General features: G+C 37.7%; 1 protein-coding gene across 3 annotated transcripts in view; it reads left to right on the forward strand.

The window, feature by feature from the left end:
- The window catches only part of MAP3K20 (mitogen-activated protein kinase kinase kinase 20), a 188437-nt gene that overhangs the window by 124989 nt on the left and 35582 nt on the right, over positions 1-27866 (forward strand). For 2 of the 3 annotated variants that reach the window (XM_066345735.1, XM_066345736.1), the window contains exons 9-11: positions 3396-3470; positions 8335-8441; positions 17882-18017. In XM_066345735.1, the coding sequence (XP_066201832.1) occupies positions 3396-3470; positions 8335-8441; positions 17882-18017 (318 nt within the window). Of the gene's footprint in view, positions 1-3395; positions 3471-8334; positions 8442-17881; positions 18018-21539; positions 26456-27866 lie in introns of those variants that run through there. The other variant, XM_066345737.1, reaches the window with a different exon arrangement.

Here is a 27866-nt window from a genome sequence, read left to right on the forward strand (position 1 = left end):
TTAACATTTTATTCTAAAAAATTGTAGACTCACAGGAAATGGCGAAAATATTATAAAGCATTCTGTGTACTCTTGTGACATGTAGGTGTAGTGTAATAGCAAAATCCTGGAAATTGACATTGATACATTACTCTTAACTAGACTATAGACCTTACTTGATGTCACCGTTTAGGATTGTTTTTTGCATACAAGGACCAATACTTTTTAAAGTTACATCTGAAGGGCCTGACCAGGCGGTGGCGCTGCAGATAGAGCATCGGACTGGGACGCAGAAGACCCAGATTTGAAACCCCAAGGTCACCAGCTTGAGCATGGGCTCATCCGCCTTGAATGCGGGCTCACCAGCTTGAGCTGTGGGGTCACTGGCTTGAGCATGGGATCATAGACATGACCCCATGGTTGCTGGCTTAAGCCCAAGGTCTCTGGCTTGAAGCCTGAGGTTATTGGCTTGAGCAAGGGGTCACTTGCTCTGCTGGAGCCCCCCCAGGTAAAAAAAAAAGTTATATCTGAAGGTCTTTGTTTCTAAACCCTAAATAACAAAATATGATCTTTAAACAATAATTTTCCTAATAGTAAATTCTATTAAAACTAGATACAGAAAGTACTATAAAACTTTACAAATCAAACAATGAATCCTTATAGAAGGCATAAAATTAAGACAGCATTACTAATAAACTTTTAAAATGTAACAAATATGCCTGACCTGTGGTGACACAGTGGATAAAGTGTCAACCTGGAATGCTGAGGTTGCTGGTTCGAAACCCTGGGCTTGTCAGGTCAAGACACATATGAGAGACCCCCTTGCCCACCACTACCTTTCTCTCTCTCTCATCTCTAAAATCAATAAACTAAAGTATTTTAATAAATAAAATGTAACAGATGTGTATATTTGCCTTTGTAATTAACATAAAACTCAATTAATGGTCATTCAGAATGTCCTAGTAGCATTATGTTTATCTTTATAAATTCTTAGATTCTCATATAAAATGTGTTTTGTTCCAACTAGCAAAACTACTATTCTTGATGAACATAGAAATCCTCAAAATATTTAATTAATTGTTCTTGAATATACTTTAGAAAAGATAAACTTAACTTTAAAAATAATATTTGCATCTTACATAAAAAATGATGCAAAAGAGAATATGATCTCTTTTAAAATTGTCAACCTAGTTTAGTAAGTTGAGAAATATTTTAAATTTGAAACTTTTTGTTTTTTAATATTTAAGTTTAAAGTAGTATTAAAAACCTGGTGCTAATATATGATTATTTCAGAATGTTTTAATGCATTAAGAATGCTCACAGTTATGTAATCAGGATTTAAATATTTTGGATTTTATTTTAAAGTGCTTTCTCATACACCAAAATAATCCCTTACATAAAGTGTCTGAGTCTAGAACTAACGGATATTTGATCATGTCAGACCATTTAAAATGTCTTCTTGTACAATATCTCAGATATGGTACCTAAAAAGTTTATCAGTAAGGAAAGATTATGGGAATGTTCAGTATTCATATTCATCTGTTCACATTTTCATTCTTAGGAAAAAGTGTTGAGATAAAATTGTGCTATAAATGTTATCCTTTATGAAAAATTATTTTTCATTACACATGAGGCATGTTCGGTTGCATAATTTCAATTACTGTCCTATTAGTTGCCACCTCCAACCATCTTATATTTTTTTTAAAAAGTAAACATCTGATTTTTCTTTTGACCTCCATTAAAATGTTCCCATTCACATTTCAGTAAAGTAATAATACAGTTTATTACTTCATACACTAGTCTATGAAATCACAAGGCTGGAAGTTAAAAAAATGCTTAGCATAGCCACTAACTTAGAAAGGGTCTTTTAATTTTATTTTTCAATTTTGTTTTATTTTGATTTTAAGGCATGTGAAATTCCAAACAAAGATTTTCTTCCTGTCAAGGCAACTATTTTTCTAGTTTTACACATAGCCTCCCCCAAATCCAACTCAGTTCAGTTTTAAGTTTCTTATTTGCAAAACTTCTTTTGGCAAACAATACTGTAGAATAAATGTTCTCAGTATTTGTCAGTGTAGCAGTTCTTATCACACACAGTGCTCTTTTTATAACAGCTGTGTTAACATCCCCTTTACTTCCCTGAAATGAAGTTTAAAGGTAATACAACCTACCTCCACACATTACATGTTAAGTCAGTACAGTGCTCTAACTGTAACATAAAGAAGAAATTAATAAAATGTGTTTTGCACTATGTAAATGCTCAGGCATGACCTAGTAGATCATGGAGCAGTTTTTGGTGCTTGCACCTCGGGAGAAGTAGACATCAACAGCTGCAAAGGCAGAGTAGAATCAGGTCATTGACTCTAGTACTGTGCATGAACAACACTGTTGTTGGTGACATTTTACAAAAATTTTAGTTAGATTATGAATAATGTAAAAACTTAATCAGCCCTTGATTTATTTTATTTGGTAGTTGCATACTTAGAAAGTTAAGTGCGTTTAAAAACTGTCCAAGACATACTTGTATTTATTTTTCAGTCAGAGTTAGACTCTGGGCTCAGAAAATTATAAACCTCATTGTTTGCTAATTTTACTTACATGAATGCGCATAGGGCATTTGAAGTTTGATGGCATGTAGGCAAGTTCTTAATCATGTAGGACTTTACCATATATTGAAGGATAGCTAGCATTCTTGACCTGTTCCAGGTGTAACCCACCTGTTTTTCAAACAAACAAAAATGCCTCCATAGATTTTTAAACAAATCTATGAGTGTTACATGTTCTATAAGTGGTTCTTATAGTATTATACTGTAGAATGTTAGAACAGAACTGATCTTCACATTATAACTACTCTGGTGTATCAGATCTACAGTTTATGAGTGACTAAGATTAAGCCACAATGACTCATATATTCAAATATCCTATTTACCAATGGCAGAACGCACACTTCATTAAAATGATCTCTGTGACTGTCTATAATGAAGGTGTTTTCACAGTTACACATTGACTGCCCAAGCTGGACTAGTTTCCAAGTTGCCTAGCCTGTTTGCATTTCATAGTTGTCTATAAAAGTGCAGTGATAGATTTGTGGTTTTAGGTTTTGAATTGAAGTTCAAACTTGCACCACCCCTCGTGAAGTTTCTTTTAGATTTAATTCTGTATTGACGCATTTGTGGTGCTGAACCTGATTCTCCATCCACATGTTTCTTCTGTAGAAGAAAACTATGTCTTTAGAGATTAGATGTTAGGAATCAACACAGACTCTCACCTGTCGTATATTAATCAATGAAAGATTTAAATTTAATGTCTTATTCATGCTCTTAAATTCTTTTATGACCCTTTAACTAGTATATGCTTTCCTTAATGAGCAACTCCTTATGTTTGATTTTGTTTCGTTTTTACTTTCTCTACTGCAGAGATTAACCATTCCAAGCAGCTGCCCCAGGAGTTTTGCTGAACTCTTACATCAGTGTTGGGAAGCAGATGCCAAGGTATATATATATATATTTGTTGCTGCTGCTGTTGTTCAGAACTCTGAAATTTCACTTGTTTGTTTGGCTTTGAATATTTAAAATGGGATAATAAAATTTATTACAAAGCCAAGCTGGACTGCTATTCCTGTTCCCCAGATTGATTGTTAAGGCTTTTTGTTGACATCTGCTGATCTTGATCCCTAGAAACTTGATAATATTGGCTCTTTCTTACAGCACTCTGACATGCTTGACTCAATAAAAATAAATTTGTTTCTTTCTTTTTAATCTTTAATAATAACTATTGCACCTTCATGTTATAAAGATGGCTAGCACACAGTGCTTATTACATGTCAGGCATTGTTCCAAATACTTCTTGTGTATTTACCCATTTATTCCTCACATAGCTCTATGAAGTAGGTCCTGTCATTATCCTCATTTTATAGCAGAAGAATCAAGGCACACAGAGGCTAAGTAATGAGCTCCAGGCCACACTGCTAATAAATGGAGGAGCTGGACATGAACCCAAACAGTCTGACACAAGTCCCTGCTCTTAACCACTATACTCTATTGCCTTTCTAACCAAAGACCAGAAGTGGCACTTGTGGAGAATCTTGATACCTACTTCCTGTCCAGTTTCAGTGATGTTTCTTAGGCTCTCCCAACAGAGTTGGAGAAATGCCAGAACTTCGGCTTTCATGTGGTTATCACATTTGAGCCGGAATGGCCCATTTCCTTTCCTTGCAAAGATCATTTTAGAAGACTCTCACATACATACGGAAATACTTATAGATAAAATGATAGGCTAGTCTTGGATTTGCTTCAAAATAAAGTGAAGGGAAATAGATGATGGTATAAATGAAATAAGGTTAGCCATAACAATTTTTGAAGCTGAGTGATAGCTTCAAAAATTGTTCTTTCTACCATGGTGTATGTTTGGAATTGTCCATCAGAAGAACTTACAAAGTAAAGATTCTTACAGATTAAACATTACAGTAAGAGAAAATTATACTCAAGAAAGGAACTAAAATTTTATAGTTTCAATTTGTCCGGTTTTTCATGGAAATAGATATATTGCAACCTGACCTTTTAATAGAGGTCTAAAAACAAAAACTTAATAATGGAATTTCTTCCTTAATTTAAACCCAGTTCAAGTCTGACCCTCAAGAAGAATGAATAATAACATATAGTCTGTTCTACATGTTTCTCTAGTAAGAATAACTCATGAACAATTGGTGAGTGTGGGGATTGTGTTAGCATACCATTGGAATCCCGATGAATCACAGGTAGAGTCCCCCACACCTTGTTCTGCACCACAAGTGAGAAGAGCGGAGCACCAGGTACAAGGGCACAGCGGGCCCTGCGTGCTCCCTGGCGGCCGGCTCCCCAGTGCTCTGTCTCAGAGGGTTTGTTGCTGGTCCTCCCCGCCTGGAGCATTTCGCCTTTCCCCTCAGAGCCAGCAGCCTCAGTCTTTGCTTTTCCTCCTGTTCATCAGACTGCCTCCACCCTTTTTACAAGTAGAATCCTATATCTGCTTAGTATTGTTTTTATTAAAGAATTAAACACTTTAAACTGCATTAGTATGTTTTTTTTTAGGATAGCTGTTGTTTTGATTAGTGTTCTGTGACAAAGCTACATAGGTTTGGAGTGGTCAGCCTATCCTCATTTTGCCTCTGTTCTTTCAGAGTGTGATTTTGCAGAATATGGGGATTCTTAAGCATTAAGAGAAATGCCTGTACTTTGCAGCTAATCCAGTAGAAACGATAAGTGGCTCTTTGCAAGCTTGCTCCAGAACATGTATTTTATGCTGTTAAAATGGTATCATGCTACCCTACCCTTTTCATACTCTTTTTTACCAGTTATATGTCCATTGTGCAATATATAGTAATTTTGTCACTATTTTCCTCTCTGACATTTAAACAGAAATTTTGCCTGAAATTACTTGCATTGAATTAGATTAGTACAACTAGATCTTTATAACAGTAATTATATTTCAGTATGCAAAGCAGGTTTTGAATTTCTTAATTGGAAATTCTATACTACCTTAATTAAAATTCTAAGAATATACATTTCTGGTGATTAATTAAATGGTAGTGTAAACATCTAACTCCATAAGGAAATTGGGCACAGTGTTGGTGCTGTGAAGTTGGTGTGTGTTTAACATGTACTAAGGACCAAAGGAGTCTTGTGTTCTAGTCCTGTGAAGTATAAAGTTTGATTTTTATTTTCTAAATTCATGCCATTTTATTCTGATAAAACTAATACACAGCCCTGTACTTGATGCTGCTACACACCTGGCACAGCCACGGCCCAGCTCTCAGTGTCGAGCTCGTCATATGGACCCAGGTTCGAAACCCCAAGGTCACCAGCTTGAGTGCAGGCTCATAGAAATGACTGCATAGTCACTAGCTTAAATCCAGGTCGCTGGCTTGAAGCCCAAGGTTGCTGGCTTGAACAAGGGGTTACTCGGTCTGCTGTAGCCCCCCAGTCAAGGCACATATGAGAAAGCAATCAATGAACAACTAAGGAGCCGCAACAAAGAATTGATGCTTCTCATCTCTCTCCCTTCCTGTCTGTCCAAGCATGTACTCTCTTCTTCTATTTCTCCCCTATTACTTTATCATCAAGTGTCCCTGGTTATTCTGTTTACCTCAGCCCATAATGTTCCTTTCCTTAGTCCACAATCCGGGCTCATGCCTAACCTTGCAGTGTTGTAGTTTTAAAACCATCTTTTCTTCCTAAAATGATTGCAGGCTCTGTAAGGGACCAGGGCTGGTTTTGGTGTTTCCCTATAGCACCTTGCGTAAACTGAGGAAGTGGTTCCCAGTCTGGTTCACTGGAGTAGCCAGCTACCGTTTGTTTCCTGAGACGCACATTTTAGTTCTCGGGCTGGTAATGTACATAGCATTTCAGTTAGAAGTTGGTGCCAGACCTGTGCATATATAATGTTGGCTAAAATATTTCTTTCGGTCCTCAGGCTTTAGAATAATAACACATAAATTAAACTATTCAGATATAAAGATATAAACTTATACAACAAGGAGGAGGAAATGTACACCAGCAAAAGCTGGTATTAGGCAATGTCAGGTCATTCGGTGGCTCACCCCAGGTGCTCAAAACATTTTATTGAAGAAAAGAAGGAAGTAAAGGTCGGTATTGGTTCACGTTCTAAAGTGACATTTCTAAATCAGAAAAAATATAATAGTTAAAGCCCTGAATTACAAAGGAAATAATCTTTTACCCTCATAGGATAAAACATTTTGAAGGGTTTAAGTACGTAGTCTTCCTGTGTGATACTGAGCATTTTATACTTTTCTGAGACTGCTTTTCCATTAGAAAATGAAGATAACTATAGAAACCTGTGTTCAGATGCTTACTAAGGGGTAATTTTTTAAGTAAGCAAAGCCATGATACCTGAAAGGAAACAGTTTTTTTCAGAGGAGCTTACATAAGATACCAGACTGAATCTTGTATTCTATAATCAGAAGCTCATAAAATATTATTACCACAGAATCCTGCTTTTTTTTTTTTAATGTTCGTGTTGATAATTTCTACCGGAGGGCATATTCTAATGGTAAAATTAAGATATTTTTCTAGGGGTACTTGTCATTCAATTACAAAAGAATTCCACCTTATTTCAAGAATGATTATGTAAGAAAAATATTATTTTTAAAAAATTCATTTGTTTTTCCTGCTGTTTTTTAATGCAAAATGAAAATTCTATATTTAGTGTATAATTAATTTCTGTGCAAAGAATTAAAATTTTTTTTTTTGCAACCTGACACATAGTGGTAGAAATCAAAATGGGAACAAAGTCAAAAGAAGACACAATATTTCTCAAGTTTCATACTTAAAGCACTTTCCTTTTTGCTTATTAGAAGGCTTGGTGTATATTGGCCTCTTAAAGAGCACACACACAAACACACACACAATAAATAACTTTGTTTTATACTTCTGAGAAATGGAAGAATTGCCTTTTATAGTGTAGGAAGCACTCAAGTTCTGAGAGCAAGCCACCTCAACATTGTTCCTTCTTGTTTTCATGCTCCTAAATTAAAATGCATGTTTTAATTGCCGTAATTTATTCAGAAATGCTATAATTATGAGGCTTGATGAAGAGAGAATGTGCATCATCCTTTTATTATCTTTCTCCATTTTTCTTTTAACCTTTCCTCTCAACCGTGGTTCACTCTAAAGAGAGAGACGAATGTAGTTTCTGCTCGCTGAAGAAATGCAGCGATACCACTGCTTTCTCCATCTCCAGTCAACAGAACCTTAGCGTCTCCCGGCACCAAAGTTAGTTACAAAGTGGAACAGACATTGAAAACAATGAGGTTACAATGGCTTTAAAATGAAGAAATTTTTCTGAGCAATTGGCTTAGGAAATTTTGTTAGTTCTGATAAATTGATAAGTAGATATTTTCCCCCAACGTTTTATTATAAAGATACTCAAACATCTGGAAGAGTTGAAAGAATTTTACAGTGAACACTGGTATACCTACCACCTAGACTCTAATGTTAACTTGCACATGCTTGCTTTATTACAGAGATAGGTTTTTAAAGAACTTAACTTTTGCCTTGTAGGAGTCCTTAATCATACCCCAAAGAGATCATTAGAATTTTCCTTACCTGGAGAAAAACTGTAATTATTCCAACCTTAGGCCATGCGATAGAAAAATGATATGAGTATATTCTTATGATTAACTGAAAATAAAGAATACAGTTCCCTAAACCTGAGTGGTGTGACGGTTGTAAAATAACTAAATCAGGACATTACATCATGTTTTATTTTGTTATGGTGAGTTGAGCTTATTACTTTGCTTGCAGATTTTTATTTTGAAGATCTACTGCCATAATTTCTAACGTGATTATTTCTTTTCTTCAGAAGCGGCCATCTTTCAAGCAAATAATTTCAATTCTGGAGTCCATGTCAAATGACACTAACCTTCCTGACCAGTGTAACTCATTCCTGCACAACAAGGCAGAGTGGAGGTAGGTAGGCCTTGTTCGGCAGTCAAATCCTGTAGCTTTAAGGGACCATGACTGCCTGACCAGGTGGTGGTGCAGAGGGTAGAGCCTCGGCCTGGGACGCAGAGGACCCAGGTTTAAAACCCCAAGGTCACCAGCTTGAGTGCAGGTTCATCTGGCTTGAACGCGGGTTCACCAGCTTAAGTGCGAGGTCACAGGTTTGAGTGTAGGATCATAGAGATGATTGCATGGTCGCTGGCTTGAGCCCAGAGGTCACTGGCTTGAAGTCCAAGGTCGCTGGCTTGAGCCCAAGGTCACTGGCTCAGCTGTAACCTGCTGGTCAGGGCACATATGAAAATGCAATCAGTGAAGAACTAAGGTGTCGCAACAAAGAATTGATGCTTTTCATCTCTCTCCCTTTCTGTCTGTCCTTATCTGTCCCTCTTTCTGTCTCTCGCTAAAAAAAAAAAAAAAAAAAAGAACATGGCTAAATGGCTAACTTAAGTGAAGAAGAGCACCAGAAAACTTGATGACAGTCCTGATTTCTAAGTGTAGCTTAAAAGTTGGGACATTTTGTTTTATTTTGTTTTTCTGTTAAAAATTTTTGGAGATCTAATAAGTCCTCCATTTAATATGTAAGCAGAAAAGAGTATTCCTCTAAGCTTGTTGCCTTTTCATATTGTATGTGGAAAGAATATTGAAATCATATCTTAGACAAAAGACAGTTACCAGAGATTTCTCTCTGTACACTCTGTGTTAGAAGCTTTGGCCTCTGTCCAGCGAGAAGAAAAATATATACCGTTTGCCTGGAAATTTCAGAGAGGACTGTATGTTTATGGAGAAGGGAGGGAGACTATAAAAACACTTTTAAAAGAAAACTTTTGATGTTATAAATTCTATTAAATTGAGTCAAGTGTAAAACAAGTTTAGTAATGAGAAAATTGTATTGTGTGAGTGGAAGAGGTAAGCCTGGCATGAGATATTTGAGCCAGATCACATAATGCACGAATATAAATAGCATTCTTGGGAGCTGACATTATTCCTCCCTGACTCAGCAGAGATTTAAGTAACCGCATCTCTGCTCCTGAGAGCCCTGGTGGTATTGTGACGCCTTACGCCACCTGCTGATGCCAAATGAATACTGCAGGCACTTTGAATATGGTTTTCTCCTGTTATTAGACATGTCTTTGGGCTGTTTGGTTGGTGTTTTACAATAACTTTATTTATTTTTATTCTTCTGAAATCTCTATCAAAGGCCATAGAGTTAAATGACTTTTGTCTAGGAATACTGTCTGCTCTAATTAGGTATGAAGGACTTTGTTCTGGGCTGAAATAACAAAGCAAAACAATTTTTCCTACAAGAAGAATTCAGCACGAATCTAAACAGAGCACTCCCCCTTTAAATTCATATAAGGGGTTCCCATTACTCCAGGACAGAGGCCAAACTACTTAACAGGACTCACGAGACCCGCATCATGCTGGCCTCAGCCTCCTCATCTTAACAGTATCAGTCTAGCCTTCCTTCCTAGCTGTCGGTCCCTCAGCAGACGCACATTGCTTCCTCACTCCATTTTTGCAGAATGTAGTTTGTTCTGTTTAAAACTCGTCCCTGTTTAGAACTTGCAAAGTGTATCAAGTAGATAATATTATTTTACCTATCAAACCGTTGAAGTCCTTTTTTAAAAGCACTTGACATTCCTTAAAGTACATGGACAGTGAGGCTGGCAGAATTGTAAATTGACACAGCCTTCCCGAAAAGCAATTAGAATTAAGAGCCTTTAAAAGTTTTATACCATTTTTCCCAGAAATTCTACCTCTAGGAATCTATTTTAAGAAGGTAGAGATGTGGACAAAGATATATGCCCAGTGGGTTTCACAGTTAAAAATAAAAAGGATCTTCAAGGTCCAACATTAGAAAAATGAGGAATGGCTATATGAACTATGGTCTATCCACAGACTTTTTGCAAAGCCACTAAAATTATATTCATGATATGGCATTAGAAGTCAGGTTGTCATTACCTTCAGGGTGTGGGGGTTGGCCAGTAGGGGCATTTGGGAACTTCTGAGAGCTAATAATCTTCTATTTCTTCTTCTGGGTGCTGGTTATACAGGTGTGTTCACTTTTTGAAAATTTATTGAATTGTACTCTTTGGATCTTTACACTTATCTATACATATGTTACACTTCAATAGAAATTTAACTTGAAAAAATAAAATAAGACGCATCCCTGTTTAAAACACCACTGCTGATGCCAGAGAGCAGCTGAGACAACATGCCTTTTAGGAAGTATTTCCTGGCCCCAGACCAGATGAGGGTCCACTTTATGTGCTGGGCGAGTGTCTCCTTCATAGCCCATTCCTGCTGTTGGAATTAGTAAGTAAGTGTTCTGTTTGTGTGCCTCACTGGCTAAAATGTAACAGGGTCAGGGAATCTCTTGTGTTCACTGTACCTACAGCATCTAGAATGTGCTTGACCACAGCTGTTGCTCAATGAGTGTTTCTGGAAGGGAATTCCATCGTGCTAAGAACACAAAAAAGGCAACGTGGTATTACACAAGAAAATAGAAATACCTATGTTAATTTGTTTGCCGTGACAACTGTGTTCTTACATGCATTCATTCGGTTATTCATTGAACTTCTGTTGGGGCAAGGTGCCCTTTCTGGCACTGCGGTTTGGTGATGACCGGGACAGTTCGGCACACATGGAGTGCCCAGTGTTAAACTGCTAAATATAAGTACACAAATAATTATTTCATTACTATTTTGAGAAGTATTATGTCAGTGAAGAACTGGACATCTGAAAGTATATAACCATGAAATCTAATCTAGTGAGGATATAATGAAAGGGTTCCCTGAGGAAATGCTGTTTGATCTGTTATCCAAAGGATTCACAGCGTTTTAATGCTACTATTAATACCTTTGTGATAGGGAGTCTTTTAAAGTATGTCAACAATTAGAAAACAAGGGGGAAGTTGGTAAGTTTTCTGTATAAAAATGAAAAGCCTCCAAATGGCCAAAAGCAATATAATTCTTCATTAATAAAATTCCAAAACGAATGCCATAACGTACATCTTTTTTTTTCCATGTATGATCAACAGTTCTAAAAGTTGTGGTCTCAGGCCTCCATTACACTCTGAAAAATTATTGAGGATGTCAGAGAGCTTTGTTTAAATGTTACAGCTATCAATAGTTATCACATTCAAAATTAGAACCAAGAGAAATGTAAATATGTATTTACTGGTTTGTTTAAAAAATAATTAAGTCCTGCCCTGGCTGGTTGGCTCAGCAGTAGAGCATCGGCCCGGTGTGTGGAAGTCCAGGGTTTGATTCCCAGCCAGGGCACACAGAAGCGCCCATCTGCTTCTCCACCTTTTCCACTCTCCTTTCTCTCTATCTCTCTCTTCCCGTCCCACAGCCAAAGCTCCATTGGAGCAAAGTTAGCCCGGGCACTGGGGATGGCTCCATGGCCTCCGCCTCAGGCACTAGAATGGCTCCAGTTGCAACAGAGCAACTCCCCAGAGGGGCCAAGCATCGCCCCCTGGTGGGCATGCCGGGTGGATCCCGGTCGGGCGCATGCGGGAGTCTGTCTGACTGCCTCCCTGCTTCTCACTTCAGAAAAATGCAAAATAATAATAATAGTCCTGCTTCTGCCCTCAGCCTATGGCCCTCTCACAAGTCATGAAGTCTCTAGAAAAGTCTGTACTCCTCTGAGAGAATGATAGTAGAAAAAGTAAATTATATCTTAATTTTATTCTGAAAACCAATTTGTCCCCTCAAATTTTTTGAAAAGTTCTCACCGGTTCACAGACTGTACTTTGAAAACCAGTGTGATGGAGTTACTGTCATTAAAATAACATTTTAATTAAAATATCATGCTAAAGGGCATGAAAAAGCCATTTCGCAAAAGTAGAAACCCAATGGCCAAGAAACATGAAATATATTCAGCCTCACTAGCAATCAAATAAATAAAGGGGACATAATCCATTTATCAGACTGCTGAAAGTTTACACGTATTATAAAAGTATCCAGTATTGGCCCTGGCCAGTTGGCTCAGCGGTAGAGCGTCGGCCTGGCATGCGGGGGACCCGGGTTCGATTCCTGACCAGGGCACATAGGAGACACGCCCATTTGCTTCTCCACCCCCACCCCCCTCCTTCCTCTCTGTCTCTCTCTTCCCCTCCTGCAGCAAAGGCTCCATTGGAGCAAAGATGGCCCGGGCGCTGGGGATGGCTTCTTGGCCTCTGCCCCAGGCGCTAGAGTGGCTCTGGTCGCGGCAGAGCGACACCCCGGAGGGGCAGAGCATCGCCCCCTGGTGGGCGTGCCGGGCAGATCCCGGTTGGGCGCATGCAGGAGTCTGTCTGACTGTCTCGCCCCATTTCCAGCTTCAGAAAAATACAAAAAAAAAAAAAAAGGTATCCAGTGATCCAGTGTTATAAATTTTCTCATACATTGCTGCTGAGAAAATAATACCTTTCTAAAAAGGTATTTCTAAAAAAATGAGTAAGATTGTGTAAAAATGTATGACAAGTCAATTGTTAGAATTGCAAAACTAGAAATGGCATAAAGTACAATAAAAAGATTGATTTTTATTTTTATTGTTTTTTCTGGTTTTTAAATTTTATGATATCTCCATTCACTGAATAGTATGGAGAAATTCATGTTATTTTAAAGTAGAGGCTGCAGTTCAGTATATTTAAGAATGATTCCAGCCTGACCAGGTGGTGGTGCAGTGGATGAGCATCAAACTAGGATGCAGGCGACCCAGGTTCGAGGCCCCAAGGTTGCCAGCTTGAGCGCAGGCTCATCTGGTTTGATCAAGGCTCACCAGCTTGAGCCCAAGGTCACTGGCTTGAGCAAGGGGTTACCCTGACTGTTGTAGCCCCCCCCCCCCCTCAAGGCCCATATGAGAAAGCAATCAATGAACAATTAAGGTGCCGCTGTGAAGAATTGATGCTTCTCATCTCTCCCTTCCTGTCTGTCTGTCCCTATCTGTCCCTCTTTCTATCTCTCTCTGTCTCGGTCACAAAAAAGAAAAAGAATCATTCCATTTTTGTAAAATAAACACACTTATGTGCATAGGTGTATATACATAGAGAAAAGTATAAAAATGTCAGTATTATCATTGGGTAATGAGATGATGGAAGAATGTTTTCTATTTGTATATGTTTTCTACAGTAAACCTGGATTAGTTGAATAATAAAGGTAATGTTTTAAACACTTCAAGATGAAAAGACGAGGGGAATAAAACTGATGAAACATTAATGTATTTTAGTAGGAAGTGAAGAGTTGCTTGGAGGCTGCCTCACTGGCTGTCTTTCAGGAACTGGTTATTCCTGAGAGCTGAGAGTATAGATCTTCACCTGAACACAAAGCTGCTGTTTGAGAAGCAGCAGAGCTGTTTTATCTGAACTTGGGCATTGGTTAAACACCTGGGGAGAGTAACAGTAGTGAACACAGCTGTCATGTATTACATTCTTATCAGATACTTTATACTTTATTTGGCGTATCACTTTTAATCTATGTGGCAACCCTAACACCACAGATACAGAAACCAGGGCCTGGACAGGTTGGGTAACCTGCCCTAGGTCATGTTGAATGAGACAGAGCCCGTGGCAGGGCCCAGGTGGTCTGGCCCCACGGGCCCACAGCAGCACACACCGGTGCAGTGCTGGCCCAGGACTGGTGGCTAACGTCATGCCATAGACTTATTACCATGCAGTGTTCACTTGACTAGATTCCTTTTTAGTAAAGAGAAATATACTGCTCACAAAAACTAGAGGATACTTCAAAGTGAATATAAAGCTATAAAATATCCCCTAATTTTTGTGAGCAGTATAATACAGGGCATGATTGTTCTAGGTTATGATTAGAACAAAACAACTATCTCACTCAATATAACAAAGCACGGAAAAGAAATGTTTTGTCAGATCATCTGGGTATTTAAAACAACACAACCGGACCATTCCTCTCTTTCCCCTGACTTTGTCTGGTGTCTGAAACCATGTGACTGCTGTCCAAAGCGTGTGTCGTAAGTTAAAGTCACAGCAAAGTCGGGTTCTAGTCCTGCTTGTTTTCTGGTTTAGCTTCTTCTACACAAAGACCTGATGGAGCATCTCGTTTTAGAAAATTAAATGAGTATTCTGGAAATTCTTTTTTAACTAGGCTATTTAAAACCACCTGAACTATGTTCTTTCCTTTGACCTACTAAATATTAGGAAAGAAATCTAGTGTCAGACATTTGCTTGTCCGTCACATCTTCAGCCTGTTTCTCCTCCCATTGACTGACCCGCAACAACAGCAAAGAGCATGAAGAACAGAAACTGTGTCGTCCTGTCGCTGTTTTCGCTCCCCGCACAGGATCACCCATAGGCCTGTGGTGTGGGTACTCAGTGAGCTGTGTGGTGCCGTGATGGAGCTCCTGGATGGATGTCTCCAGGCAAAACGCTGTTGGCTCTGGTCTTCCCTGCTGATCAGAATATTCTCACTGTGACATGGCTTCTTAAAAATAAGCAAAGATAAAAAAAAAATGTAGCCTTTGCCATTTGGATATTAGCACAACCATTTAATACATGAGACTAAATATAATATACACATTATATACTTATTATGTAATATATATAATAAAGCTGTTTTTTATTAATTAACCTGTTATTTCAAAGTAAGCTTCTGTCCGAGATAAGAAGATAATTATAGTTCATTGCCTATTGTTAGTATATGGAAAATTGATACTAGTCGAAGTCAACCTTGGTTAGATTTTGTTTGAGTAAAACTGTAATTTTCATCAATTAAAACATTTAAATCATATTTTTTTTACAACAGGAAAGTTATATAAATGCATTAACAGATGCATTTGAATGCAAAACAACACATCAACCAAAACAGGGGACAGCCAGAGGAGCAGCTGTCTTTGTGCTGTCCCGGTGTTGTGGTCACCTATTATGACAGATGGAACACCATGTCAGACCCCGGGGTGTCTGGAAGAGCAGTGTTTGGAAGCCAGGCCTAAGGAAGCAGATTGAGGAGCAAAATACTGACTCAGTCAGTGCTTGTTTTTCTGTGTCACTGTGTCCAGCTTCCCTGCCTGTTGATCTGTTGTCCAGATGGGGGCAAATCACAGTCGGCTCCCAGAGCTAGAACTTGAGATGAATCCTTGGCTTAAATTACAAGTGAACTTGAATATGTTTGGCCATTTACTCTGATCAAAATGAACAGCAGTGAGCCCTGGCAGGAGTTGGGACTGGCTTGGCAGAAGCCACTGCCATCACCACCAAGTGGTACCCTCTTACCCTCTCATTGACTGACAATGGCTCTTTCTTTACTATGAAAGTTGAACCTAAGGTTTTCCACATTGATTTTTTCCCCTCTCATTCTCCAGTTGAAAAATAAAAACAAACTTACTTATGAATAGGTATAATATTTATGTCTGAAATATCAAAGATCAAATTTGGATTTAATGATACAGTTATAATTTTGGAAGACAGCTGATTTGGTGCCTTTCTTTAGAGACTTTAGTGTGACTTCACTATTATATATATAAATTTTTCAAACGGTGCCAGGGAAGTGAAGTGTCAGACCCAAATCCAGACCCACCTCAGTAGCTGTTCCCTGAGTTGGGATTTGCCAATGAATACCCAGAATCGTTGGCTTTTATCCATTTAGTTCCCATCTGCAAGGGCATTAGAGTAAGCTGTCTACTTACCCTAATTTTCCCTGGAAATAAATAAAGGCAGATATTGGTGACATATTTTCATTAACTTAGATCTGGGGGCTTATACTTTCCAAAGACAAGGTCTCAGCTGGAATTACCCAGGCTGCCATGCAGGCTTGCCGTAGTGGTTCCTGGAAGCAGCTGTTGGCTGCACTCAACAGCTAATCTACAGATCACCTATTTTCTGCCCTTCCTTCTCTTTCTGTGCCTTTGCCAGCTCTTCTTCCCTTGGGTTGTCTCTCTCTCTCTCTCTCTCTCTCCTCCCCCCCCCCTCTCCTTTCTCTCATGGCTTCATTACTGTTGCTTTTCCCATGGACTCTTCAGAAACTCAAGAGAAAGAACTTCTAGCTCTCAGAGCATAAATTTAGACTTAACCATTTATGGTAACCCTAAAGGAGAAAAAAAATTGCACTTAGCCATCTTACCAATTTCAATTTCTGTAAAGGACAGATTTCCATTACTGGAGATATTGTTCCAAATGGTGAAGTGGGTCAGCCTGTAGAGGCTAAAGAGGGAACTTTCTTTAAAAATTATTAGTTAAAAACCACCTTAGAGTACATCTGGCCCAGAATTTGCCACACTTGCCTGGTTTTAAAAATTATCTGGATCTTTTATTAAGTAATGGAAATTCTACCAAAGTGCCGAAGTGTTGCTTGATAGAGGATTGGATAAAGAGGATTGGTACATATATACAATAGAATACTACTCAGCCAGAAGAAATGATGACATATTGCCATTTACAACAACATGGATGGACCTTGAGAACATTATACTGAGTGAAATAAGTGAATCAGAAAAAGCTAAGAACTATTTGATTTCACACATAGGTGGGATATAAAACTGAGACTCATGGACATAGATAAAAGTGAAGTGGTCACTAGAGGGAGAGGGGTGGGAAAAGGGAGTAAAAGGGGACAAATACACAGTGATGGAAAATGATTTGGCTTTGGGTGATTGGCATGCCATACAATCAACAGTTCAAACGCTATAGAAACATTTACCTGAAACCTATGTACTCTTATTAATACGGCACCCTGCTAAATTTAATTTCTAAATTTAAAAAAATGTAAAAAAATAAATAAATAATGGAAACTCCTGGGCTCCCATTTAACCCTACTGAATCATGAATTCTAAGGAAGGGTCCTAGGAATCCGAGGTTTATTGTCTGTTTTCTTAACAAGCTGAGCAGGTAATTATTAGGATCAGGCAAGTTGGGAATCCCTAATGTAAAATAATCACCACCCCATACCACTGACAAAACAGAAGCATCTTAATTGATTGCTTGAGTTACTCAGCCAGTGAGTAGACTAACGTGAAGTTACTGTTACTGATGGTGTGATATTGATCACCTCACTTGAGTATGGTTTTTCCATCTCTTTCTGTATGAGATAAGCACTTGATTTTGGGGGACTGTTATGAGAATAAGATGAGATAGTATATAATAGTTCTTTGTAAACTGTAAAGAGCTAGGTGAATGTAAGCATTTATTAAATGGCTAAACCAAAGCGCCAGCTTGACACCTTTGGCTCCCTCCCAGTGGTTCCTCAATGCTTTGTTAAAATATGTTGTGCTTATTTTTCCAAACTAAAAAATTACTCAATGATTTTGAAAGCTATGAGGGATTTGTTATTCTCTGATAGTTTGCTGTTTGGTTTAAAAGCACAACTTTTAACCTTTTACTTTGATTAAGCATTCTGATGTAAACATGTAATACCTCTCGAGCAAAGTTGAGACTTACACCAGTTATCCCTGTGCAGGTGCGAAATTGAAGCAACTCTTGAGCGACTGAAGAAACTAGAACGTGATCTCAGCTTTAAAGAGCAGGAGCTCAAAGAACGAGAAAGACGTCTGAAGATGTGGGAACAAAAACTAACCGAGCAGTCCAACACCCCGGTGAGTGTTCCTGACAGGGCTAGCCCACCCCCCACTTAGAAGTGGCTGAGCATGGCAGCATGGCAACTGTCCCTTCCCCCACTGCCACCTTCTCTCTTCCCGCCTAACATCTGTACACTCAGGTAGAGCTCATAACTCATTTCGTTTATCAGAATGCCAGAAATTTAAAAGAAAAGCTTATCCTATTTCTGGCTCTTTCTCTAAGAACTGTTAACTCTGTCATTGTGTTCATATATTAGAATTACAGAAATAAAATCCGGTATATTTTCACACCATCTGCAGAACATGTGCCGTAATGCTGCTGAACTCTTTAAAGTTCATCAATAACTAATAAATGTAACACCAAAGTAGCTAGTTGTCTAAGAAAGTCTTTGGTGTGTCAGAACTTAACCAAGTTTTCCTTCTATAAGAGAGCTAATTTAATGACATATGATGACAAGCATTAATGTTCCTTACGCAGTTGAGCGTTATGCTCATGGGCAATAGAAGAATGGAAAAAGACTTCTCTCAGGACAAACTTCCAATGTTTATTATACCTAGGGAGAATCTCAGTTTATTTCAATCCTTAAAATCCAAGGAAGATAAAAATAATTTTAAAGGATTTTGCTATATATATATATATATACACTTAACCTTGACTTTATATGTTAACCTGCTATATTAAAGTCTAATCAAATTTCAGCATTCTTTCATATTTTAAATGATTATTGTTTGGGAAATGAAGTATAAATTTATCATTGGTTTTTCCAGGGTTTTTAATGAGTTGTATTTGTCCACTTTAAAAATCATAAGAAAGGTTAAGGTTAAAAGTACATGTGTTATGTATTTTAAATTTATTCTTGATAGTTGCTATGGCAGTTATACCAAAAAAATACCTAAATGCCCTTCATGTAGTGATCTTTGCAAAGCTTTCCTATTTTTAAAAGTCTTAATCTCCATTAATCAGCCAGTGCCCAATTGCAAAGTATTTTCCAGTGTCTAAAGAATAAAATAGTTTGACTTCCTTTCCAATATACATGGAGAAACAACTGGATATCCAAAAAGGGAAATTACAATGAAGATAAATATTTATTATTAGATTGAACTTTTTCAGAAATGACTTTGGTTATTCAGGAAATCCCAAAGTAAGAACTGAATTGCTATACCTAACTAAGGCTATCATGGCTATTAAAGAGGGATCACATTTTATAAGTTCAGTGAATTTAACTGGGCTCCCAAGAAAGAAGTCCTGGTTGAACTGATGCCAGCAGGCAGACTTGGAAAGATTACCCTGACAGTCTGTAAGGGAGCATTGCTTTTCCCGGTGCCAATGAGAGGCAAAAATATGGCCATCTTCTTGAGAGTTTTTTTTTTTTAAGTACATTGAAATCTTAAGCTATAAAGCATTGCATGGCTTGACTCTAAATGTAGCATTGTAAGAAAAAACTTTAAACCACCTATTAGAGTATGCTTTAGAACCTTTCTTTGGTTTATTGGCATTAGTTTTGCTAAGAAATTATGGGCTGCCTTGCACACATTCTTGCTATTATTAGTAACATAGTTGTGTAATAAAGAACAAAACACTGTGGGTGCTCAGTACGTTGTATGCTGCATTTTAACTCCAGAAAATTTTCTGTAAAGGAACTGCTCTGAGGGCTACCATCTAATAATGGACTGCATGAAGCACCTTCTCAGTGAGATTTTCTTAGCCCTTTTTTCACTTATGAGGCCTAAGTTTTCTTTCTTTACATACTTGCTTTTAATGTCTCTTCTACTTAAAGCTGGTTATTTCTGAAGGAAAAGAAAGTTTGTGCTCAGGTATTTTATAAGTAGATATTTTTCTTTTTATCTTCACATCAGTTTCTAGATGATGGTAAATGAGGTTTCTGAAAGAAAGATAAAATAAACCTTTTAAAAAGGAAGTGGCTGGAGATTTTAAGTTTCCTGTAGGTAACCTCATCTTAATTATTGAACTTTAACATTGGCATACATGATTTTAAATTGTATTATTGGATTTATTTCAAGGAAGGACACTGTTTTCTTCCCTGAAATTAAAACATTAGTTAAGATATTTGGAAAGATGAATTCTCCATACATAAATAGGAACATTTATTTTTTATATTGTAGGTTAATATAAAAAATATTTCTTTTAAGAATAAAACCTTATTAGAGAGACATTTACTGAGATCCTAACATAATGTGAGGAAAGACCAGGAAATAATAAAATAAAAAGTAACAAAGAGTTTCCTGAGAGCATCTAACAACTGAAACCAAATGTGAGAAGCTGGGAATTTTGACTACAAGTAGAAACAGTATTCTATTTCCAGTGTTAAAGGCTCTAAAGCAATTTTTTTTTTTTTGTCCACATAACTGGTACTCTTTAGCCGAATTAGATGAAATTCTTATTGAACTAAGAACCTCAGAAATTTTTTTCCTTATAATATCAGGTATTAAAAAAAACAAAAAACTCAGCTCTAACTTTAATTTAAAAATTAGGAAATTAGCCCTTAAAAAGGATCTTTACACCCAAAATGTAAAGGCCCCCCCACAGTTATATATTTGTACGTTGTGATAAATTTACTCATATTTAAACACCAAAAATATCAGCCTTAATTTGCTTATTTCTCAAAAAAAGAGGTAGTAACACTTTTCAGAGGCAGTTTTACTCCCAAAATGAATCTGACCAACATTTATGGAAATAGGTTGGCTCTTCAAAATAATTACATTAAGGTAGAAAATAAATGTCTATATCCACTGTGAGAAGGAGAATTCCTAGGGGGAAAAAAAGTTCTGCTAAAAGAAGAAAACATATAAGGGAGAATAGAGAAAAAGATCATTTAAATTAACAGTCATTTCCTTTCCTCCCAATTTTCACTTGTATTTCTATACTTGTTTACAATGTAAATGTTAGAGATAGAATCTAGAATTTGTATACAAGTAAATTATTTCATAAATTGAGTAACTAGTGTTATATCTGGCTGTGATAAACAATAAGTGGAAACAAGTGAATCTAGGCTGTTTTAAGTTTAGAGTCAGACCCTAATCTAGCTAAAAAGGTTATTAATGACCCACAATTCCCATTGACTGCTGAACTGTTCTCACGAATCCTCTAAGCTTTTCTTCTTTGGTTTTTAACTTGAGATTTCATCTCTGCTTAATTTCTTTTTTAATATAATAGTTAACTAATGTTTTTCTGTGAAAGGGAAATTGGGAAAAATTAAGAAAAGTCCTAAAATCTATTTTGTTTTAAGCAAAAGGGTGGGCCTTAAAACTTGCAACTTCCTTCACATTTGAAATTCGGCTTGCTACAGTGCTTTGCAAACTTTTGGTTGTGATTTGTCCTGTCATTTTTAAATGGTGGCGGCAAATATCCTGGACCCAAACCTGCCAATAAATAAATTCTCACTTAATTTTCTGCATTCACTTATCTCCCTAATCATTTACCTTCTGTGCGGTGCCTGCTAATTTTGTGGTATCTGTTTCCTTTATTTAAATTGGTCCTAATTGCTCTTTTTACTTCTGTCCTTTCTTCCCTTGTGATAGCTTCTCTTGCCTCTTGCTGCAAGAATGTCTGAGGAGTCTTACTTTGAATCTAAGACAGAGGAGTCAAACAGTGCAGAGATGTCATGTCAGATCACAGCAACAAGTAACGGGGAGGGCCATGGCATGAACCAAAGTCTGCAGGCCATGATGCTGATGGGCTTTGGGGATATCTTCTCAATGAACAAAGCGGGAGCTGTGCTGCATTCTGGGATGCAGATAAACATGCAAGCCAAGCAGAATTCCTCCAAAACCACATCTAAGAGAAAGGGGAAGAAGGTCAACATGGCCCTGGGGTTCAGTGATTTTGACTTGTCAGAAGGTGACAATGATGATGATGACGGTGATGAGGAGGATAATGACATGGATAATAATAGTGAGTGAAAGCAGAAAGCAAAGTAATAAAATTGAAAATGTTTGAGAAACGCAAGAAACTTGTTATCTCAGTCTGTACAAAAACCAGTTAAGGAGGTAGAAAACCAAGCATTGCATTTATAGGTCGATTACATTTATATGATAGTCATTTCCTTATTGATTTTACTTTTGATTGGTTTTTGATCACAGAAAAATTGAGGGGGTGGGGAGAATCGAGCCAGAAAAGGTATATGAATCAGCAAATGTAGTGCCTGATTATAGAAATTTGTGATTCCATATAATATAGTATTTTTAACTAATGATGTTCTGGCTTTTTCTTTAATGACTACTTTATAGTTTGTATTTGATTTGCTTTGATTTCGTTTATTCAGTTGCTTAAGAAAACATATTTTGAACAAGCACTCTTAATTCTTCTTTGACACTTGATTTTCTTGTAACATACTATTTTTTTCTTCTTGTGGCAATACACTCTATTGTCAGAAATAATTGATAGTGACTACAAAATCCAACGATAAAAAAGTCGAGATGAAAGAAGGTTATACAAATACTTCTTCAGAAACATAGATGCCAAGAATTTTCAATACCTAATGGCACAACTATTCAAAGTAAGACCTGAGAGGTGTTCTCAATAGCACATTTGAAGAAGAAATACTCTAATTTGACAACAGCAGTGGATGTCATAGGCTTTCATACCAGCGCTATCCCTGGAAGCTTCTTAACAACAACACACTGTCATCTAAGGCTTACCTTTTCCTTTATGTGGAGAGAAAGATATGGTCTTAAAGGGATACTTCAGGAGGTGTGAATGTCGATATAGGCCTACTCTGCACTTCGGCTGAGAGTGTGTGCACGTTTGTTTTCCAGAGGGGCTAATCATCTTGGGTTCTAAGTATATGTATAGGTTTTTTAAAGAAGGAAAGAAATATTATAAAAGGAATAGCAAAAATAACTTTTCATTACTTAGGCAGGATGAAGGGTTCTTTTTATATCAAATGTAGCCTTTCAGAGCTATCTTTTTTGTACCCAGACTAAGCGATGCTGATATTACAGAGAGAAGTGGATGGAGCTGCTACTTTAAATCCTGGGTACCAGACAGACATTCTCCGAACATTATCACATATTTGTTAAATAAAGTTTGTTTAAACTATAAAACACTTTTAAAAACCTACAGAAGATTTGTAGTTACATAAAAATAAAAAGGCAAAAGAACAAAGACTTTTTTTCAGCCTAAATTAGAGAGCAGTGCCGTTCATTTGACTATTAAATCAAAGTACTTTTGGTGATTCTTTTTATGGAAGACGTAAGAAAGGATGTCATCATAGACATCTAATACTGTTTCCAAGTATACTTGATCATAAAAAGCCTCTTGGAATTTGAAGCCTGGCATGCTTCTTCTAATACCCATTAAGAGCTGAAAAATACCACAGAATGATCAATACCCTGTTCCAGCTTTATTTGGAGAAAAATAACAAAATATTCTGGGTGCAAGATGTGGAACAGCCTACATAAGTAGAACGATAAAGAGAGGGCTCTGAAGTCGGATCATGATCCAGAGCTCTGGGTCTGTTTGCTCTACAATCTTGGACGAATTATTTAACTTCTGTATGTCTGTTTGCTCATCTTTAACGTGGTACTATATAATGATAATAGTACCTCCTTCAAAGGATTGTTAGGATTATTATTATTATTATTATTATTGTGAAATAATACATGTGAAACACTTAAGGACCAGACCCATGGTAATGTTAACTACTGTAATTATGCCACTGAAAAGACACTGAAAAATAAGTGGTTTCAGTAACTTTCTGGAAAACTATCAACTTCAAGTGGTATCCGTTTAGTATGAGATGAAATTAAAAGTGCTCCAGGAAAGAGTATGCGCTCTGGATTTATTCTGTTGCTCTTTGAAACTACCATCCACAGATTAAGTAAACACAGCAAGGGTAGGCAAGCCTTTCATCCAGTCTGACACATGGGTACAGATCCATGCATACCACAACATTGTACTGGTGACAAACAGGCACTCACTTAAATAAGCATCCTGTCCATGCTCCCTGACTCAAACCAAGCCACTCAAGCAGAAAATACAGGAATGGAGCAGAAGGGACAGGTTTCAACTCTTGACATCCCAGCATGCTCTGGGGCACTATGACTCAGCAGCTTGAAGGAGAGAACCAAAGAGGGTAGTTTAAAAGCCTCTGGCACATTTTACCAGGCAAAGATAAAGTCATTCATTCCACAGATATTCATCGAGCCCCTTCTCTGTGCCAGGTACTATTCTAGGGAACAGCTAGACAAAAATCTTTGTACTTGTGGAACGTAAGTGCTAGAGAATGGAGGTCAACAGTAGACAAGCTAACGTGCCGTGTGGGATGAAACTGTGTGATAAGGGCATGCCGAAAAGTGAAGCAGGGAAGGGGGATAAGGCACATGGGGCGTGTGGAGGTGCTTTAACGTGTGGCCAGGAAAGGCCTCGCTGACAAGGGAAACTCTGTGGGCTCGTTACGGAATCTGTGCACTTTATGCAAAAATGTAAAACTTGCCTCTCATTTATGAATAATCAGCAGTAAATTTAGAATATATGAACTGAATGAAACTGACATTTTTTTCCTTTACATATAAATCTAGTATGATTAAAATTTTGCTTTATTAATAGAAAAACCAATTAAGGCTAAAAGAGAAAGGTAATCTAGAATTCTGTACCCAGGCCCAGATTTACCGTTAATTAGGTAATATTTCTTTAATCTTTCAATAGCTACCATTTCCCACCAGTGTTCCAGAAATGGTCATAACTCAGTACTCCCGTCAAGAAACTGTAAGGATTTAGGGTGCCACAGATGGGTCACCTCAGTGATCAGCTTACGGCTGTTCTCCAGCAAGACACAGGTTGTGGATAGTTACCGTATGGCACTGGCTATTTTACTCTCTGTTCCAAGTCAGTATCTTTCTAGGGTTTTGGACATCCCTGAAACCTGACTCAGAGCGACGGAATTTTAAAGTGGTCTTAAAGATTATGTAGAATTTGATGGCACCCTACGAGTGGTTCTCATCGAGGTGGTGCTGTGCTATTATTACCTAAAAGGATTTGGGAGTGCTGGGGCATATTTGTGCTTGTCTTGGTGACTGGGGGTATATTTGGTGCCCAGTGCCAAAAATGGTAACATCCCGAATGCCCGGGACAGTCGCACCCAATAAAGAATTCCATCCGATATTCCCCACTTGTGGACATGGTCTCTTTCCCCATAAGAATGCTGGTAGAAACTTTATGAAACATCTAAATTTACTCTCCTGTTTCACTGATGTAACTATTAAGAAAAACATCGCTGAGGTAGCTACAATTCTGCAAAGTAGCCAGGTTAATTTAAAGGGGCCCTTTCTTAACGATCTTTCTTTTTTTTTTTTTTTTTTTTTAGCAAAATCACAATTTAATATTTTTCTTAAATAACTAATGGGAATAGGTTACAGCCACATAGCTGTCTTGTTTTCAATATTGTGGAACTGTTGACAGTTTTTAGCCAGTGATTTTTAACATTCAGCAGATTTGTTAGACTTTACCACCAGCTAAAGAATTCAAATTTGATCCCCATTTAAATCAAGAAATTTGGGGTGGGAGTGTTTGGGAGAGATCCGAAATGACTTCTGTAGTACTATGATGTACTTTATTTTTAGAGTTTTCATTGGAATGATAAGAATTCTGTGAAAGATCATTATTTTGAATTAAATGTTGATACCTTAGAACTTTCTTTTGATATACTCGATTTGTTGCAGCCTTTTGAAATTAGCGATCTCACCAAACCACATATATAATAGAGCATAATTTTTCTATAATCAGGTACCTCTTGCTGCTTTTGAATAAGACTGTTTTCCTGCTTAGATTTTAAGCATTGCCAGAGAAAAGAATATGTTCTGTTCTTTTGACTGTAGCATAGGCTGACAGCTCTAAATGCAGCATTTCTGTGATGAAAAGGGAGTGTCTACCAGGAAATCTGGGGGACTAGTTAGTGTCCTCTGATTCTAACTTCGTTTGCACTTCATTGCCTGTGACAAGTTTTCTGGCATGTGATCATTTACTTCCAAGTAGAGTTTCAAGCACCTACATTAACTATTTTACATTGTGTGCAGAATAATATATCTTTTAATATCACGTAGAATACACTGCACATACTACTTTTCCACTGTTTTAAAATTTTTGTACTAAATAATAGAAAATATTTATATTCTTTGAGTGTGAGCTTTGAATAGATGGCATTATCACTTTATTGTTTTTTTAACAAAATTTTTTCTCAATTATTCTATTGCAATGTTATTCTGAGCAAGTCCTATGCCAAAATCTTGTATAATGTTTGTATGGAAGAATAAATTTTATTCTTGTGTGATAAGACTACTCAGTTATTGACTTCATGGTTGGAATTTGATATTCCCGCACAAAGTCCACAATGTATTCAGAAATCTGAGTTGGTGCCCTAAATTTCATCTTGATGTGAACTTTGCTTGCTTTCTTTTGTTTTAAGACTCCATTTTACAATAAACGTTTTGACAGTAAATCCCTTTGTTATGTGTTACTGTGTGTATCACATCTTTGTTGGATTTGATTCCCAACATCCTTTGAAGGAATCATGGTCACACGCATGCACATGAGTGTGAAATTTTCTCGCCTGAAATCAGTTGGAGTGTAAATAATGAATTTGTAAAATAATGGGTCAGTCACAAGGTGGATTTTTTTTTTAATCCCCAAAGAGAGACAGAAAGGCTTAGAACTCACCTTACAACAGATTCACTGATGTGTTAACAAGTTACAGAAAACACAAAAGAAACGGTAAGCCACTGAGTGGCTGGAGGTCATTAACTCTTATCTCCTGTCCTGCCAAATCCAAACCATCCTGAAGCAGTGCCTTCCCCTCACGGTCTTGGCAAGCCTCCTGCAAGAACCCAGCCAGAGCGAGTGTCACACTGAGCCCAGTGCCTTTCCCTGGCCTCAGAGTGCGGGAAAATACTTCTCTCCTTTTGACATTAAACCAGAGGTGTTGGTTTTGATTAGTTGTTTGATTTGCAACCTTGATTCTTATCAAGAAATAACTTACCAATTTTGTTTACCACATTTCAGAATGGTATAAAAAATCAAAACACTGCACATCCCTCCACTCCTTATAAGAGCCAGCTCTGATGCAGGGAAGTCTTTCCATAACTTAGTCGGTTGTTGCTTGAACTAATCAAAAATCGCTCCTTACTTCACATTTGCTTCCATGACGGGAAAAGGAAACAACGCGTTTCTGCAGCTACATTCAGGTGCCCTAGGAAGAAATAAAACTTGTCATGTATTTTCTCCGATCAATATCAGTTTTAGATCCTATTACTCACGTCGTTCTCCTTTCCGCATTATTAAGCAGGTGATTCCCATGTATACCAGGTAGCTCAGAGGAGGGAGAGGCAGTCCTGAGGAAATCAGTCCATGAACCTAACAGACTATAGGGAGGAGTAGCGAGTTATGCCATTGCAACTTATCTATAATGCTCAGACTCTACACATTCATAGTCATTGTGACTAGTGAGTTTTAAAGGAAATTCTGCCTGGCCCCCGAGTTGGCCGCATTTCCCTTTATCCTGGTACATACATACGCACTGGGTCTGGTGCTCTGGGTAGGCGAACGTGCCACGCCTGTCCTCCTCCCCCCACCCCCACCCCCCCACTGCCAGGGTCTTGTCCTGTGGCTTCTCCTCATCTGCAGTCACTGCTCTTCATCCACTGCAGGAGCCAGCTCGAGCCGCTGTGCCTTCCATTCCTCCAACTTGTCTATGAAACTCTCCCTTTTCCCTGTCACACTCACACACAGTAAACTCTGTACTGAAGAACTTAGCATTTTAGTGAAAGCACCTTTCAATTTCATTCATCCCAACAAATTGTTCAACAAAAATTTACCAGATATTGTATACCAGGCACTCCGTTGGGCACTGAGTG

This window comes from Saccopteryx leptura, chromosome 7 (genome assembly GCF_036850995.1).
Source record: "Saccopteryx leptura isolate mSacLep1 chromosome 7, mSacLep1_pri_phased_curated, whole genome shotgun sequence".
Taxonomy (NCBI): Eukaryota; Metazoa; Chordata; class Mammalia; order Chiroptera; family Emballonuridae; genus Saccopteryx; species Saccopteryx leptura.